The sequence below is a fragment of the Diaphorina citri genome, unplaced genomic scaffold, assembly GCF_000475195.1.
Source record: "Diaphorina citri unplaced genomic scaffold, Diaci psyllid genome assembly version 1.1 scaffold2451, whole genome shotgun sequence".
NCBI classification, from domain to species: Eukaryota; Metazoa; Arthropoda; class Insecta; order Hemiptera; family Psyllidae; genus Diaphorina; species Diaphorina citri.
Window position 1 is genome coordinate 19392 of NW_007379873.1, and position 17404 is coordinate 36795.

The 17404-nt window shown below is 35.7% G+C and overlaps 3 protein-coding genes and 2 long non-coding RNA genes across 5 annotated transcripts; 2 read left to right on the plus strand and 3 right to left on the minus strand.

The window, feature by feature from the left end:
- Nucleotides 1-201: 201 nt before the first annotated feature.
- LOC103518953 (dnaJ homolog subfamily C member 11) lies at nucleotides 202-17301 on the plus strand (the record flags this gene model as incomplete). Its single annotated transcript, XM_017448000.2, has 10 exons — nucleotides 202-433; nucleotides 12569-12698; nucleotides 12952-13084; nucleotides 13322-13432; nucleotides 13807-13937; nucleotides 14185-14376; nucleotides 15048-15255; nucleotides 15679-15795; nucleotides 16164-16355; nucleotides 17064-17301. Coding segments are annotated over exons 1-10 (1539 nt in total), but the record flags the coding sequence as incomplete, so codon positions are not given.
- LOC103518949 (F-box/SPRY domain-containing protein 1) lies at nucleotides 5229-7286 on the minus strand. Its single transcript, XM_026830601.1, has 4 exons — nucleotides 6726-7286; nucleotides 6151-6369; nucleotides 5805-5895; nucleotides 5229-5430 (listed from the first exon to the last, which is right to left on the minus strand). Exons 1-4 carry the CDS (start codon nucleotides 7098-7100, stop codon nucleotides 5336-5338), a joined length of 780 nt encoding a protein of 259 aa, XP_026686402.1. The 5' UTR covers nucleotides 7101-7286; the 3' UTR covers nucleotides 5229-5335.
- LOC103518948 (protein C10) lies at nucleotides 7609-8921 on the plus strand. The gene is made up of 3 exons (XM_008484029.3): nucleotides 7609-7842; nucleotides 8141-8317; nucleotides 8475-8921. Exons 1-3 carry the CDS (start codon nucleotides 7797-7799, stop codon nucleotides 8657-8659), a joined length of 408 nt encoding a protein of 135 aa, XP_008482251.1. The 5' UTR covers nucleotides 7609-7796; the 3' UTR covers nucleotides 8660-8921.
- LOC113471449 lies at nucleotides 9408-12165 on the minus strand. The gene is made up of 2 exons (XR_003394145.1): nucleotides 11840-12165; nucleotides 9408-9499 (listed from the first exon to the last, which is right to left on the minus strand). It is a non-coding gene; the product is annotated as an uncharacterized LOC113471449 (long non-coding RNA).
- LOC113471448 lies at nucleotides 9682-11095 on the minus strand. Its single transcript, XR_003394144.1, has 2 exons — nucleotides 11048-11095; nucleotides 9682-10042 (listed from the first exon to the last, which is right to left on the minus strand). It is a non-coding gene; the product is annotated as an uncharacterized LOC113471448 (long non-coding RNA).
- Nucleotides 17302-17404: the final 103 nt, after the last annotated feature.

The window sequence follows — 17404 nt, forward strand, 5'->3', positions numbered from 1 at the left end:
ACTTTTTCGGATTAATATTAATAAATTCAGATGGATTTATCGCATATGCCATTGGATAAGCTTTAATCTCAAATTATAGCCCCCCACATTCGCCATACCCATTGCCCATTGGAAAATACAGATCCAGAAAGGGGAATTTCAGCACAGGGAAAATTTATATTCCAGCGGGGAATTTTATCCAAAACAATCTGACAACATTGGGTGAGGGACAGGGAGCATGGAATCATCTCACATTTTTGATTTTTGTTTTGAAAATTTGAATTTTTAAAAAGTTAAAAGTTGAATTTTCTGTGAAATAGGAATATCCGAATCCGAAGAAACTAGTGGCTCCAGCTTTTAAATTACAATGTCCACAGATGAAAATGAATCTGAACTATCTCACAGTGTCTTACAAGAAGATGATTATTATGCCTTTTTCAATTTGGACAGAGAAGTAAGTTTACTGGGAGAACACATTGTATGAAATCATTATCAGTACCTAACTTGACTTTCCTTTTATTTATAACCTCCTCATTGCCAATGTCCACAATTGTGGACATCTCCTCTGTAGTTATAGAATACCAAGCAAATTTTGACAGATGTAGTGCCCAATGACCAATGTCCTCAATTGTGGACATGTAGTTTTGTAGTGGCTCAATACCAAGAAATTTTCGGAAATGAAACTTTGAAAAAATTTTGAATTTAAAAAATAGAGGTGTTTTAAAATAGGTTGGAACATGCTGTGAACTATCTTGCCATCACCCACACGTCCCACACCTATAGCGAGAAAAGTGCATGTAAGAAAATTAAATATAATGCATCTTCTTGACATTCACGACAGAACAAATTGCAATGCTTCTGCACTTCTACCCTTCTCCATAGGTATCCCACTGTTTGCTGAACATGGATATAATTAGAGGATACCTACCTGTGTTAGTTCAGTCCACAAATAACACAATTGGCCACACCACGGAGGAATCTGAAGGACGTGCAGTAAAGTTCTCAGCCAAGATTGACGAGGTTGTCACCCGAGCCATTTCCTGACGAAGAAGTCATAGGAGATGGTGAGTTCAGGCCATTTCGCCTGTAATCAAAGATACGCCGACACCTCTAATAATAGCAATAATCGGTCGAGAGGATTACCGACTCCCGTGAGCCGAGGATGGATTCAACTCCTGAAGAAGTCTTCTACGTGCCGCAGCTAGGCTACGTGCTCTCATTCATTATGCGTCCAAGTTAGCCACGTAGTAAAGTATATGTTTTCTTCAATTGCTTCTCAGAGGATGTCGAGTTTTGATATGATTCAGATTTGCCTGCTTCCTCTCTATCTTTAGTGATTTCTAGTCTTGGGTGCTTCACTTTGTGGTGTGTAAGATCGACAAAAATTGAAATTGTGACACTTTTTTTGCCTCCAGTTTCTTAAAGAGCTCTCACTAAGTTTTTTCAATCACTTGCTAAACTTGGTTTAGGCTGTATTAAACAGGAGGCACCTTCTGAAACTACATTCATATAAACACAACTCATAACTAAATCTTGTAAGTGAGCAGAGTGAGATGTCCCTAGGCAATACACTACGGGAGATCATCTAAATCTCAGGCAATCATCCGAACGGCAGTATATGACTTTGCCCCGGTCACAAAATAATTTAGATTGAAATCCTGTGAAATTATTTCCGCACTGAATTTTAATTCTCTCGATTCTTTGTGTCCCTCTTTCTCTCTAATCTTCGCCTCTCGGTGTCCAGAATGAGAAGTTTTTTTAGACGAGAACTGATTTCAGATCTTGAATATACTTGGAGTTGCCCCTGAAATGCTTTGTGGGTACAATAGTCCTATACAATACTGGACTCAGCACACAGGAATTTCGTTGGAAAAGTCCCTCATTTCAATGTAATGCCCCTGAAGTGACTCAGTGAGGGATATAGGGTAGATTTTTGCAAAAGGCTTATGACTACTTTGGGCATTTCCATGAGACTGAGTGATTTTTGCAAGTGTCTTCCTTTTTGTACGTTCATCTTCCTCAAATGTGTACCTACCTAGTAGATACAACTATAGAAAATACGTCATGTAAGTAGATTCTTATTTTACTCATTCCTATATGTAATAAGAAGAGGTCAAAAGGATCTCAAAACTGTTTCTACACTCTCTAATATTACAAAAATATCATCTAGAAATTGATTAACCAGAGAGAGATCTGACAGTACCTCAGAACAAGACCCTTGTATCTGTACCGTGATCCTTGTACTTTTACAGTTTCAATTAGGCAGTTAATCACACAAATTTCAAAGCCATATCACATCTTGGTAAGCAGGTATTCAACTTTCATCCTTGTGAGATTGCTGCAATTGTGGCAAAACAAAGCCCAAACTCACGCACAACTATCTGCGGCAAGGGCTTTGTATATTTCCTCACAAAAAACAGGCGAAACCGCAACTTGACTCATCTTCACGAGAAAAAAAAAAAAAAAAAAAAAAAAAAAAAAAAAAAAAAAAACCCCCCAAAGACCTAATGTTAACAGTTGGTGAGCTCATTTGTCGGTATGAGACCCGTTTTCGACTCTTTTGAGGAGTGACCGAAAAATGGAGTGACATTATTAACCTCTATTTACCATAGTTGACCCTTGTTTTCAAATTTACTGGACCCTATACTTTCCATTAGAAAGGCGAGATCACAAAATGCCGAGAATTGTGGTCCCGAATGTGTCACTACTTTGTAATTTTTTGACATTAGTGAATAAGGTTCTCGTAAATTTGATTCCCATCCCATCAACCTTTGAAATGTGAGATGTTTAGTTTGGCCGCGCCGAAAGCAAAGGTTAAAAATTGCGTGTGTAAAGGGATTCCCTAATCATTCAAAAAATTGGGAAGGATAGATGGTGGATTAGGAATAGTATGCAGAAGGTCCAAGCTGAATTCTTAATTATCACAATTTTTTCACAAGACATGAGATAATAATAGGTAGGTACATTTTCATAAAATGAAATGTTATGTCCCCGTCGTACGTATAATTACCTAAATTATTTTATTCGATTTCAGCAGAATTTTATTCAAATTATATTTTTGGTGGGCTTAAATTGAATTGGTAATTAAAGGTTTATCAATAATTATTCTATTTGTTTATTAATCTGTTGTTTTGCATTAAAACAACAAAGTGGAGGGTTTTCAATACTTCAATTTTATTATAATGTTGGTTAAGTACTTTAGATAGGTACCTAATTTGTCATTTGTTGGTTTGGGGTTTTTCAAAATTTCCAAATAAAATATTAGTTTATAGGAAAATATCCAATTAGGTACCAATCTACATATCCTTGCAGACAAGGTACCTACTACCTACACTCTACAGTGAACACTGAACAGCATTCCCATGAGCACCTAGGGAACTAGGGAAACCTTCTACGAAGATATGAACGCCTGTAAATATTCATGAGTATGCAATACGGTAAACATTTACACTGTTCAATAACTGTTCAACCTTAAAGAAAATTCTGCTCAAGCTGTAGGTAGTTTCATACTCATAGTACCTATGATATACCTACGTATTTTTGTAGGTACTTGTATAGGTTTTCTTCATCCAAATGTCAATGCAGTAATGCAGTTAATAATGCAAGACTTAATCATAGGTATTACACGAAGGTATAGGTATTATGACTAGTAATGACATCAAATTAGGAAGAAAAAACCTGAAGTTGCATAATAACCAATAATCGTTGTTACCTGAGAGCCAAGACTTGAGAGTAAGATGACTGTTTTGTCATTACCGGCTTAAAGTCAGACATATCAGTCATGTACTTTAGAATCGTGGGTAATTATCAGAGAAGTTCAGAATATGGCACTTATTTTTTCCAAAATATGGCACTAAAAAACATGGCAATTTGCAATATGGCACTTATTCTGGGAAAATATGACATTTATTTTTTCAAAACATGTCAAAATAAGGCTTTTTATGGCATTTTTCCAAATTCCTCTAAAATATGGCAAAATAGTATGGCGCCATGGCAATGCCATATTGCCATGGCCAATACACCTACCATCAGTAACTCAGTAAATTTGAACTTCCTTGGTAATGGAGGAGTTGCAAGTGGGTAAGAATTATAAATAAATGGTCGATTCCTATGTAAAAAGTTGTGAAAAATTCGAATCTGAGGTCAAAACTCCAAAAAAGTAACTTTAAAAGGTCGAAAATTCAATTTTTAATTGCCGTTCCAATGACAAAGTTCAAAGAGTTGTGACGTCAGACTTAACATCAAAATGCGCAGAAACGCTTGCGCACAAACAAACGAAGCGGGAGTCATGAATTATGACGTCATCGCTTACGGGAGCGAACGATTTACCTGTATTTTTTAAATCGATTTATCTCGGTATCTGGAAGTCGTAGAAGAAAAAGAAAAATTCCGTTGGCCCTCATTTTTCCTGCTCTATGACTTTGAAACATCACCCAAGTAAGCGCAACTGATCTATTCAGCCCAGTTTAATAATATGGCGGATTTCATAGGTGCATAATCGTCTTCCAAAATAGCTCAACAACAAACGGGCAATGGAATTCAAATATTTCCGACAGGGCGTGAAGAGAGATAGGGTGAAGGGTGAAGAGAGATAAATCAGAACGGTGAAGAGAGATAATCCAATTTCCAATTATTAATTTAATATTGCTATAATTAAGTTGTACATTGACGTTGTAATAGAATAGCATTTGTACAATAAAATATAAGAATTAAATAAATGAGGATTCTTCCTAATCAATAATAATAATAATTAATAATAATATCTACCTATTGGATTTATATTGATACAGTTCCAGTAACCTCTCTGGATAAGGGAAGCCTCAGCATAACCTTTAATACCATTGTTCCGACTATATGTACCATATACTTATCATAACTTATATTATTAATTATATAGACTTGTGATATTAACATGTACCTATGCTGATACTCCTTTGCAAATTACAGTCTACATGTAAACCTGCTGTATTTAATATTAATAGCTATCAAGTCTCGTGATAACCTCTTTGACATAGAAATGCATTTGACGTGCATTGATATCCAATATATTCCATAGATATTGTTGAAGAAGAATTGTTGTATATGAGTGTTAAAAAATAAAATAAATACACTTTAAGTACATAGGTGCCTTGATAAGAAATGTAATAAAATTATATTATAGAATTGATTTTTTATTGTAGGTTTGGATAAAGCTGATAAGAAACTAGTAGAAATGTACTTGGGTATATTTTTCTAGTCTCTCGTCTTTATTTTAGTAATGTGATTTTTGCGACAGTTACTGATGTTTTAAGGTAGATTTCTCGGTGGACCGAGTTACTCCAAATGACCAAGAACTGCAGTTCCCAATGAAAATAGCTCAGCCATCCAGTGGGGGTCCAAGGTACACCATTGATATTTCTGTGTTTCCGTATACAGCAGATACGGAGGGGTAGAATATTTTGTCTGGCAATCCTGAAAAGAGAGAAGAGATTTTTTTTTTTTTTTAGAAATATTTTCATTGAACTAATCAAAGGTTCATATCATAGAGTTTGTAGACACAAAAATAAAGAACTTGGAGTTGAAAAAAATGCCAACTCTAAGTTCTTTAAGTTTTTTCCCCCACTTGTATTTTATTTTATCTAATGGAAGACAACAGACAACCTCCTTTTCAGTTGCAAAGATTATAAATTATAACATAACAGAATAATAAATTATGTCACCTAGACACCTGACCTTTTGGCTGTGATTTCAACCAACTCACAATGTTGTTTGTATTATAAAAGAAGATAATAACCATAAAAGTTATACCTACATCCCTACAACAGAAATATAGAAAAAATACTAACCTCTGAATGCCACCCCAAGGAACTCATAGTTCTTCTCAAAGGATAGAGTGCAGTCATCACAGTCCAAGATAATCCTGATTCTTTCTCCCACCTGAAAAAGAAAATAGCATTAGTAAAGAAATTATCTAACTAGTAACTGCCTACTTTTTTTTTAATGGCTTCAAAGGCTAATTAGTGCAATTCTCTGACTCATAATGAAGAAGAACTAATGCAATTTCTTATTGTTTACTTACAGCACTTGATACAAGTTCTTGCATTCATTTGAATTTTTAAATTAGCATTCATACAAACAAGAATTAGACAAAGTTATGAATTCAGCATTACAAAACCAGGGTGTCATTCTTACTTGGTACTTAGGTGGATTATTCAACTGTGGGTAGCTCCCTTGAGATTCTCCATTGTGAAGTATTCTATTGTCAACAATGTTCCAGCCCCAGCTTTCACTGTCCGAGCCTATCAGGGCAAGATAGCCATGACTTTGTAGCAAGGCATCCTTAGTGGCAATACCCACTACTGCGACAGTTCCTAGGGGTCCTTGCCAAAACACCTCCCAAGCATGTCTTCCCTGAAATCAAGAGTTGGTTATTGTGAAAAATGTTGATACATCCCAAGAATTACATAGAAGTCATAGGAGAAAAGAGATGTTGAAGATAAAAACAGGGTTTTTCCCTACTGCAATGTATTCTTGGCACTAATTTTTCACGTTTGTCTGAAACTTGACTAGCTATTATTTGCCAGCAAGATAATTATATCTTCCAGCAAGATAAATGTAAAAAAAAGTTCCTCCCATAAGAAGGTGGCTATCCAGCTATTACATATTAGGCACAACATGTATTGCAACTTCATGAACAATGAAAGAGTTTGATTGAAACTCGTGATTTGTACTTAAGCAGCAAGCTCTCTTCTGAAGAACATAGGTACCTGATAGAATCCCATTTTCCCTCGCACAGCATCAGTGCTTTGTGCAACAGGATTTCTGTGAAGTGTGAATCCATTCGGTTTGATGTAAACATTTCGTGAGCAATCATTAGGGTTCCAGCTGTGAAAGTATGCTCGTAGTTTAGCCTTATAAGTTGACAGGGAAGACAGTAGGTCAGACTTGATAACGTTCTCTGACATGAACCGCAAACAGTGTACTCTCCACACTTCGTTTTTCTCGTTACATAGAAGTGTGTACCACTTTTTGCAGACTAGCATGCAATTTCTGATGTCAGTTAGATCAAGGTAGGAAAACAATAGTTCCAAAATATGTTCGGGAAGATGGGAGATGATTTCATATTCATACCCATTGCTCATTGTTTGGATGTGCACTCTAGTTTTTGATTAATTAATTAAGTTCACTAGAAACACACCATCAAATCCTATTTCGTTTTAGTGTTTTAAGGAAACAGGAAACTTCCGGACTGTTATCAGTGATTCAGTGGTGACTCACTTTTCCGCTTTTCGGTGGTTTGTGATTTTCGGAAAATTTTTGATAGGTAAGGAAAAAGATAAACAAAAAAATTTGCACTGTTGTCAAGTGTAAAGATTTTCAAGGAGGTTGAAGAAGAGCGAATCTATCGAAGAGGAATTGAACCGTAAAATGCAGCTGATAAAAGGCAAAAGGGACGAAAAATCGTGAATTTATTTTTGATATTTATTGTTAATAGGTATTTTTTTTAATATATCTATCTTTTTAATTTTTAAGGATTTTAATTTTCAATCGATTTTCAAATTTCATTTTCATAGAAGATGGCTTCACTTTTTCTCCCGTTGGAATTTTTTGGTAACTTTGCAACATCGCGCGATTTGTTTACAAAAAAAAAAAGTCGGAAAAATCAAAAATCTTAAAATCCAAATCTGATCCAGTTACCAGTTTCCAGTTGATAAAAGATGAAACTGATAACTAAGTGCAGATTTCAGTGATAAGAGCTGTTTCTTAGGTATTATCAGACCCATAAAATGTACTCTTGTTAATTTGAATTCCATAGTAAAAAAACCTACCTGAATATCATGGCTCTCAGTGACTCTGTAACATTTGACAAGAAGTCTATAAAAGGTTTGTACCTATCCTCTCTGGAGGGATCATTTATTTTATCTTGCAGCCCACAGCATACATAGGTGCCTTTAAAGTGCCAAATTTAATTTGCCATAATATTGCACAAGTTGTCTTTCACAAGAGACTTGCTATGTGGTTAAATGTCTCCTGTGCAAGAGACTTTTCACACTATTTACTGTTTTAAAAAATAACCCTATGCTTGTAACTAAAAAGAAATAGCTTCCATGGTGAATACACAACTGGTTAACTAGCTAAGTATTACTTTGGTTTTGATCTTATCCTTTGATTTCTTTGACAGATATACTCCAAGAAGTTGTAGATGCCATAGACGTTGGGGATAGTGCTCTCAAATTGAATGAAGCCAAGAAAACAGCTGGTAATGATATGATGAAACTGATGCAATATGTATTCCCAGTCATTGTGCAAATTGAAATGGATGTAATCAAGAAGTATGGATTTATTGATGGCAGAGAAGGTAAGGAAGTCTTATTTTCATCTTGAAAAAGCTAATCTTAGGTGTATTGTAATTAAAAAATTGAAATGATTGGTTGAGTACCTAGGAAAGAACAGTGTTTTGAATTTAGCATAGTTAATTCATACTATTGAAAATAATAATTAATTTTTCTTTCCAGGTATGATCTTGTTCACAAAATTAGTTGTTGACTACGAGAAAGAGGACAAGGACATTGCTATGCTTCACAAAACTATCCGCTCACATTATCTTCCACCTGTTACTGTGGCTTCTGAAAACAACAGCTCTGAGCCTAACCCAGCTGATGTAGCTAGTAATGATCTAGTCCCAAGTGCAGATTTATGAAGTATTTAATCCTGAGAACAAAAATCAACAGTGCCATAAAATTACCTTTACATTTTTGGGCTCTCAGAGGGTTTTGTATGGGAGCCCCTGGTCCAATATTAAATTGACAAGTGGGGTAAATTATCTAAATTTATAGGATTTATGGTAGTGATAACTAAAAACAAAGGAATGGAGGGTGTATGTAGAGTCTTTTGTGGAACAGGCCAGTGGCCCTCAAAATCTAAGAAAATTGTAACTACCTACTGTGTAGGTATCTCCACCTATGATTATTGTGTTGATTGTAACTTGATTTTTTATTATTTTATTTTAGTGTCACTATGCATTTTTACTTTCCTTATAGGAACATTTTTTTGTTTTATTTTTCTTTTTTTTTTTTTCTTTTTTTTTTACAAAAGATATTTTGGTGAGAATGAAGGTTGGATGAAGGTTCTGCAACATTGGATATGAAGGGCCCGTAACATCCACATTCATAGGGTTGTCCCTCCTAACAATCCTGTTGAGCTCTGCCTTGCTATCATCAGATTCTGCATTTGAATGATCTGATCCTCCAATCTTTTAATGATTTCTAATATAGCTAGATAGATGTTATGAATTTTTGATACCTACCTATTCTTATATATTTTTTATATTATTACTTTCCTTATCCTATAGGAAGGAAAGTAATGTAATCGGGTCAAAATTTCGATGGTCAGTTTTTAGTGCCAAAACACGTTATGTTGGAGTAGAAATCTGCAAATATCTCTTCCTCTTCATCCTGTGTCTCCCAATCAGAAACATTTCCATTCTGAATTCATTCGAAAATTTCAATTTCATTATCTGTAAGACATATTTTGTCCATTTCTGGAAGAATAGAAACAATGACTAGTTTTACTTTACAAATATACCTTTCACCTAATAATTTCTACAAGCAAAGGAAATTCCCTAATTAGTAATACCTAACACAGTCTTTACCAGTTTTACTTTACAAATATACCTTTCACCTAATAATTTCTACAAGCAAAGGAAATTCCCTAATTAGTAATGCGGTTTTATAGACCAATTTATAGGGTGATCCAATGATATTAAAACAAAACGTCGTATTCATTACTGAAGTTATTTACTTACAACTTCATTTAGCAAACGGCAATGTACACTGTCTTCTAAAACGTATGGCCATTGGACACCCGAAACCGATGAGAAAGCTTGAAATGGGGATTTTTTTTCATGGAGTGTATTTTCATTGGTACAGTTATTACTTGGTGTTCTAGGTTGTAGAGAGAAATAAAGCCTGGGAATATGACACTCTCATTGCTGATGGCTTGAACATTCAAATATGTAGATGAAAATGAACTCAGGAACATACCACGAGAATTCTATCATCTGTTCTATTAGACTCTGATATGCCTGGAAAAATAATCAATACAATATTATTTTTAAGTATTCTCATTAAATATTTGAGAGCCTGAGAGTTTGAAGAATCCCTGTCAGCACCAGCTGATAAAGCCTCAATATTTGTTGGTATTACAACTTTAGTGCTTTAATATTTTCTTTTTACATTTTCACCACTGAAAATGAGGCCACTGATTGCTACACATTTAAAGTAGCTACTCAATTTTGTCAGAATTTAGCATAGTTCCCTTAATTTCAAGTACAGAACAAAATGGTTCTACCCAAAATTGAGCTGATATGCAAGCCTGGTGTGATATCTATTCGGGAATGCATTAAGTTGCATTGAAATAAATATATTAATTGTTTGTTTTTGTTGATTTCTTATCACAGAAATGAGTGCATCACAGGAGTACAAGCCTCAGGAATGCCAGGATAAACACATGCACTCACATTCCTGCACAACATTAATTCACTCAGACCTAATCTCCTCCCATTGCTCTCTCACTCTCTTTCCTCTCTACCACTTTTTTAATTGAGCTGTTCCCCCTTTCTTCTCACTTAAATGCTTGGAATCATAAAATGCATTGATTGCACAGTATAATGCAATGTTTATGAGGAAATGACTGGAAATGAAATGATTCTCATGAAATTGATTTAAAAATAGAAGGCTGCTATGAAAGACACCATCACATGGATGTAAATAATTAAGGTAAAAGAGACAAGGTTTGTTTTTAACATAAAATGGCCATCTTGTTTGTTCTGAAAACAGACAAGAGTAGGTTCAATCCCAGACTGGGTACTTGGGGAGATTTACTGTTTCTTGTTTGGGATTAAAATCATACTTAGGTAATTTTAATAAATAAATGATAAATTTCTGCAGCTTATCAAAGTGGGACATGGCGTCTCTATTGAGGTACTTACCAAATCAAATAAGTATTTACAAAAACAAACATTTTCTCAAGATATTCTGACATTTCATTACTGTGTTAATAAGAGCCTAAAAGTTAGATACCTACTCACCAAATCACAAATTGTCTGTCTTCTTTACAATTAAAATGACCCCTGAAAGTGTAAAAAAAATAATAATTAGAACTCAGAATGTACAACACAGGGAGAGTAGAATTTTGAGCATGTACCTAGTTGAAAGAGACAAAAAGCTGCTCAAATATTGGAATTAAGTAGGCATTGAATATTATGCAGTTGGTTCTTGACATAACAATTAGGAGGGAGTATATCTTCCTACAAACAAAACCCAAGATACTTACTTCAAAAGGACAAGAGTTAATATTATTTTGTTTCATAGCTTGTAAGGAGAGCAGCATCAACAGGCTCCAGACATGAAGGGCACGTGAAACTTCTCATCAGCCAAGCATCAATACATTTCTTATGATATATGTGCAAACATGGGAGATAGCGCACAGGATCCCCTACAATGAATTCTATCATACATATCACACATCTATGGAACACAAAACAAATGTGGTAAGTAGGTACTAGAGCTTTGTGAATTAGAAGATTCTCTTTCTGTAAAAAGGTTTAATTGAAAATTATGTAACTCTGATTACTAAATTCCAGGAAACTTGATAAGTCGATGTTATTTTGAGTAAAATAAATATTTTTGTAGATCATTAATATTTTCCAAGTGTGTCATTGAAAAAAAAAAAAAAAAAAAAAAAAAAAAAATTACGTTTTTTTTTATTTTTGGTTTTTAACTTCTTATCAAATAGTACTTAAAAACACTTGAAAATCCATATTTCACTTACTTTTACATTGGACACCTTGAAATAACACAGATATGAGAAAAAAACTTACTTGAAATCCTGGGAGCACGACTCTCAAGCAAACATTTGCTCCAAAAATTGAAATGTGATTAAAAATTGAAAAAGAAAATAAACAAACGCATGCGCCGAAAAATATTCTAGTGATAGAAATTCGAACCTTCAAAAAAGTTGCTGTAAATTTAGGGCTAGCTTCACTCATTTGAAAACAAGTTATATGTCCACAATTGTGGACGTCGGTAAGCTATCCCTACAGACAAAAAAAAACCTCTGGTATTGAGGCACTACAAAAGAGATGTCCACAATCATGGACATTGGTCATCTATCCATACAAAGAATTTTTTTGCTTGGTAATGAGGAGGATAAGTACATACTTACCTAGGGCATGCTGTATTCAATGGCAGAGTTCCTTTGGTTGATATACAGCATTATACACCCTCAACTCAACATTGGCACTAGTTAGGCATGATGTCACCATCGTAAAAAAAGTGCTTTTCATGGAATCTGATGTGAAGATTCTTGTAAATTTCTACTTGCTGACATTACCTTGAACTAAGCCTGTATGTGTGTTAAAGAACAGATGATAATCCTAGTATTTTGGCTAATCAATCCTGTGATAATGAAATCAAAAGACTTTGTTAGCAATCAAGAAAAACTTTTTTTTTGTGACAGATAAGTAGTTACCATCAGTAATATTTAGATAACACTGTTCTTGAGGTCTTTAAAAAAATGTAACAAAGCAAATCTATTTTTATGATTCCAGGCCACACCGGATGAAATTAACAATGCCTATAGAAGATTTAGCCGCATTTACCATCCGGATAAGCATACCAATCCCTCGGAGAAAACAGAGGCTGAAATGCTTTTTAGCAAAACAAAGAAAGTTTATGAAGGTAAGTAGGCATCCACAATGGAGCCCTGACCCTAGCCTAGGTCCAACTCGAGAGAAATAAAATAAATCATTCTAAATGAATAGCAGCCTCAACAGAGCATTGACCATATTATTGACCCTTACTGAAAATGAAGAAAATCAATGTCATGATTTGAAGGAGTAAAAATACCCATTAAGTTTATATTTAACTTTTATACCACATTGCACTCAAAGTTTTTGGCTTTCTTTTGACCATTTACATATTTTGATTTCAGTGCTATCAGATCCTCACAAGCGAGCCATATACGACAGTGTGGGAGTACAAGGATTGGAAACTGAAGGTTGGGAAATAGTACAAAGAACAAAAACTCCACAAGAGATTCGTGAAGAATATGAACGTCTTGCCAGGTAGGTATTCAATTTCCAGGAAAGAGTCATAGTAGGTCATGAGGTGGATTAATGCACCTACACACCTGCCTAACTAGTGTTAGTTTTACTCTGATTGCATTCAAATGTCTGCTTTTGTTATGGACTTTGACTGTAGAAATAGATAACTTTAATAAAAAAAAAAACTTATGATTCTGGTCATTTATGTCATTTCCGGGGATTCTAAGCCATATTCTATTCTATTCTATTCTGTTACAGGGAGAGAAATGAGCGTAGGCTTCATCAGAGAACTCACCCGAGAGGAACACTCACAGTGAACATCAATGCAACAGATATTTTCACCGAGTATGAAGAATTTTATGATGAATTGTAAGTAGTGTGCCTGAGGGCTGTGAACCCAATAATGTGGCTGACAATAGGCTAAACACTAACTACTTATTTATTTTAATATTATTATTTTTTAATTTTTTCAAGAGGTTTTATAGAGGAAACTATAACTGTTGGTCCTATCATCCCAAAAGTGAAGAGAGAAGGAAAACAGGATAGGAGAAAGACAGTTGTTCCAAGAACAAACCTTATCTGTGTAGGATAAAATTTGCCCTGGGCGGGAATATAAAGTTATCTTTCTTTAGACTGTAACCTTATCTTCCTGTTTTTTTTTTTTTTTTTTTTTTTTTTTTTTTGGGGGGGGGGGGGGGGGGAACCCCCCTGTGATTACGGTGGTGGTTTTTTTTTTTTTGCAGGGATGCAGAGGGGTGGACACTGCCTGTGATTGAAGTGTCGGGAATGTCCTTGTCCCAAAGCATAGAGGTTCCTCTGACACTGAAAGACACAGCTACTCTCTCGGGAAGTCTATCAACTCACAATGGAACTGGTAAGTAATGTCCTTTATTTCTTTTTCACTACAATATGTTAGCAGTGTAGCCTACTTCAGTGGCATAATGGTGACTTATGCTTGCCTGGTTAACAGTACAATACATATTCATTAAAAAAAAAAAAAAAAAAAAAAAAAAAAAAAAAAAAAAAAAAAAAAAAAAAACTTTATTAGTACCTACAACTTCATTGATAAATTTCAACCTTTTTTCAGTCCAAATATTATGAAAGTTATGCTTCTTTTTCAGGCTCAGGAACATTCAATCTTGCCACAAGACGATTGCTGTCTTCCAAAACGTCTTTAGAATGTAGCTGTTTTGCTGGAAATGGCCCTGGCTTAGGATTGAAAGGATTCCGAAGGATTACACAATATGCTTTCGCTACATGTGATGCACAACTTCATTTGACATCTACTGGATTGAAAGCTGGCTTGGAATCTGGTGAGAATTTTTTCTATTATTGACAGAACGAAGTGAGTGTTAAGTTTTAACTCCACTAACGATTCACCATTTAGTCTCTGGTGTGACATGAGAATTTTAGATAGTTTTTTTTTGTCCTTGAAATCGATCCCCTATTTATTATTACATTTTCGTGTCCACTCAATCTCAAAAATATGGAGATCTTTTGTTGCGGCCCTACATCCCCCCTGGGGATTCAAGGATATAAGTCAAGTCAATCTCAAAACTATACTATACGCACTGTAATGAGAGTTGTTAATTCATGTTTGTGGGATTCCCCATTTACGTTTACATTGTACATTTCATACCAGAAGAACTACTTCGTGCTAGTTCTAATTAATTGAGGGGTTTGACACAAAAACGACTTCTAGGCTATAAGACTTAAATGAGTTACAAGTCGTTTTTTGAGTCCAACCCCTCAATTATTGGAATTACTAACTCTAATTTCTTCAATCATACCAACCTCAGTGGTGTAGTGATTAGCACGGTGGACTTTGAATCTGGAGGTTGGTGGTTCGAGTCCAAGTCATATCATGAAACTTAGCACAGTGCATTAAGCAGCAAATGACATTTGTGACAAGCATTTATGCTTAACACAATTAAAATTCCTTTTCCTTTTTACTAACTCAAATTTTTTCATGGCGTTTTTCCAGTGCTTGGTTATCAGCTGAGCAGCTCGACCATTGGTTACTTCACTTGGAGAGCAGGTATGATGTCCTCCATGTCTACCAGTGTGGTGAAGAACATGCCCAACTACTCGACAGGATTCAATGTGTATATTGCCATGCCTAACTCGTACGCCATGCTGCACTACTCGCGGAAGATGCTCAAGGATGAGCTCAAACTGAAGTTTGTTCTCAAGTAAGTGATGAGTTATTTGGCAGAATTGATTTAACAAAAACTAAATCACGAAAAAAGCGCTTTTTACACTGGAAATCATAGTGCCTCTCGTGATCCATTGATTTCTTTTCCTATCGTAATGAGATTAACTTACAGGGGGAAAAAATCTTGGTTCTTGGCCATTTTATGGATGTTATTGTATGCCCGTTGTTAACACAGAGAGTTTTCATTTAATCCAGAGTTTAAGAAATACTGGCCTGTGTAAATCAACTCAATCGTACTTACGAGTACATCTCGAACTCCAAGCATGGAACCGAAAAAACTTCGACCCCGCAGGGAATCGACCCTGAGGTCTTCGGTGTGCAAGCCCACTATGATACTCATTCGTCCACGGTGATTGTAAAAATATCTATATTAACCCTTGTGTTGTTGGATGATTTTCAGGATCGGTACTCTAGGTTCGTATTTTGAATATGGCGTTGAGAAGAAAGTGACGGAACATACGAGGTTAACAGCGGCTGTGGGGTGTGGATATCCTTCTGGCATAGTACTCAAAGTCAAGTAAGCATAATTCAATTCACTTTAGCAGAATATGCAGATATGTATATGAAATTTTAATGAACAAGGACTTTAATTTTACGAAACGTGAAAAAAAGAAAGAAAAAAAGTTTTTTTTTTTATTGCTAGGAAAAAAGTCTCAGTACTTTGTGTAGTTGCTAAGACATTGTTCTCATTACTGTGGTTTGAATCCCAGAAGCGACATAGAAGACTGGTATAGGGGAAGTTCTAACAAATTTAATACCTAGGTTTTATTAACAAGCACGCAAATTTTTAGTTTCTCTCTCTCTCTCTCCCTCTCTCCCTCTCTTTTCTTTTCTGGAGGATCTGCATTCCAATTCTAAGATTTCCAAGTGTCATTTTCATTTCAGAATAATTCGAGCCAGTCAGATCTATTCGTTTCCTATTCACCTGTGCGAGGATTTGGCGGGTGCACCCCTGTTCTACGCCACAGTTACGCCCCTAGTCGTCTATTTGGTGGTCAAGAAATTGATCATAGACCCCATCGTGCGGGACCAGAAGAGTCGAGATATTGAGAGACAACGGGAGTTGAACAAAACCAGGTAAACACACGAGACTTTGATTTTATTACTTTCTATTTTCTCTTACTTGTTACTGTTACTGCCATGGCCACTTATAAACCAAGTCGGTATTTGGCCTCGTCGCATCCCTGCCTCCATTTGATACGGTCGGTCGCGTCTGTTGTTGTCAGGTTGATCTTCTCCATGTATTTCTTTTACCGGCGGAAAATGGTGCCAATCCAAAATCTGACTTTAACACACAATTTATTCAGGAAAAACACTGAAATGATGTATCATACGGTACATTTCAATCTCTTTATCGATTCGTGAACTTTGCAAATTTTGCAATTCGCGAAAAATGACTTCAATCCAAAAACTGATGTTACCACATGATTTAGGAAGGCAAAGCACCGCGAAATGATATGTCACACAGGTACATTTCAGTTATTTAGGATGTTCGTGATATTTCGTTCAATATTGCCAAAAAATTCTTTGCAAAAATCAAAGAACCACGTGTTTTCTATTTTTCGAAGATTCCAACAGATTCGGAGCAATTCGAGTGGGTCATACACTGGTGGACACCCTGTATAATTTGGTTCCTGAACCTCCAATCTCCAGGTAACAAGTCCACTGAGGATGGTTAGGTAAATGCTAATTCGTGATTCGATTTTCAGATTGGCAGAGAAGAGACGCGAGGCCAAAGCGGCCGTGAATCTAATGCAGGCGACTAATTCGTGATTCGATTTTCAGATTGGCAGAGAAGAGACGCGAGGCCAAAGCGGCCGTGAATCTAATGCAGGCGACATTCTCCCGTATCCGATCCGAAGAAGAGAAGAAGAAGGGGCTGGTTATCATCAAAGCGTTCTTCGGGAAGGCAGTGTCTCTGAGTGCACCCGATTTGGACCTGAGTGAAGATGTGATCGATGTGACTGTACCCTTGCAGTGTTTGGTGAAAGATTCCAAATTAGTATTACACGATTCGTCCAAGGTGAGTTATTTCTTATATATATATATATATATAGGTTTAGCTAGTGATTCGTTGTCGACGAAAATCCGTCGATAACGGCAGCAGAAATAAACGTTTCGGTCCG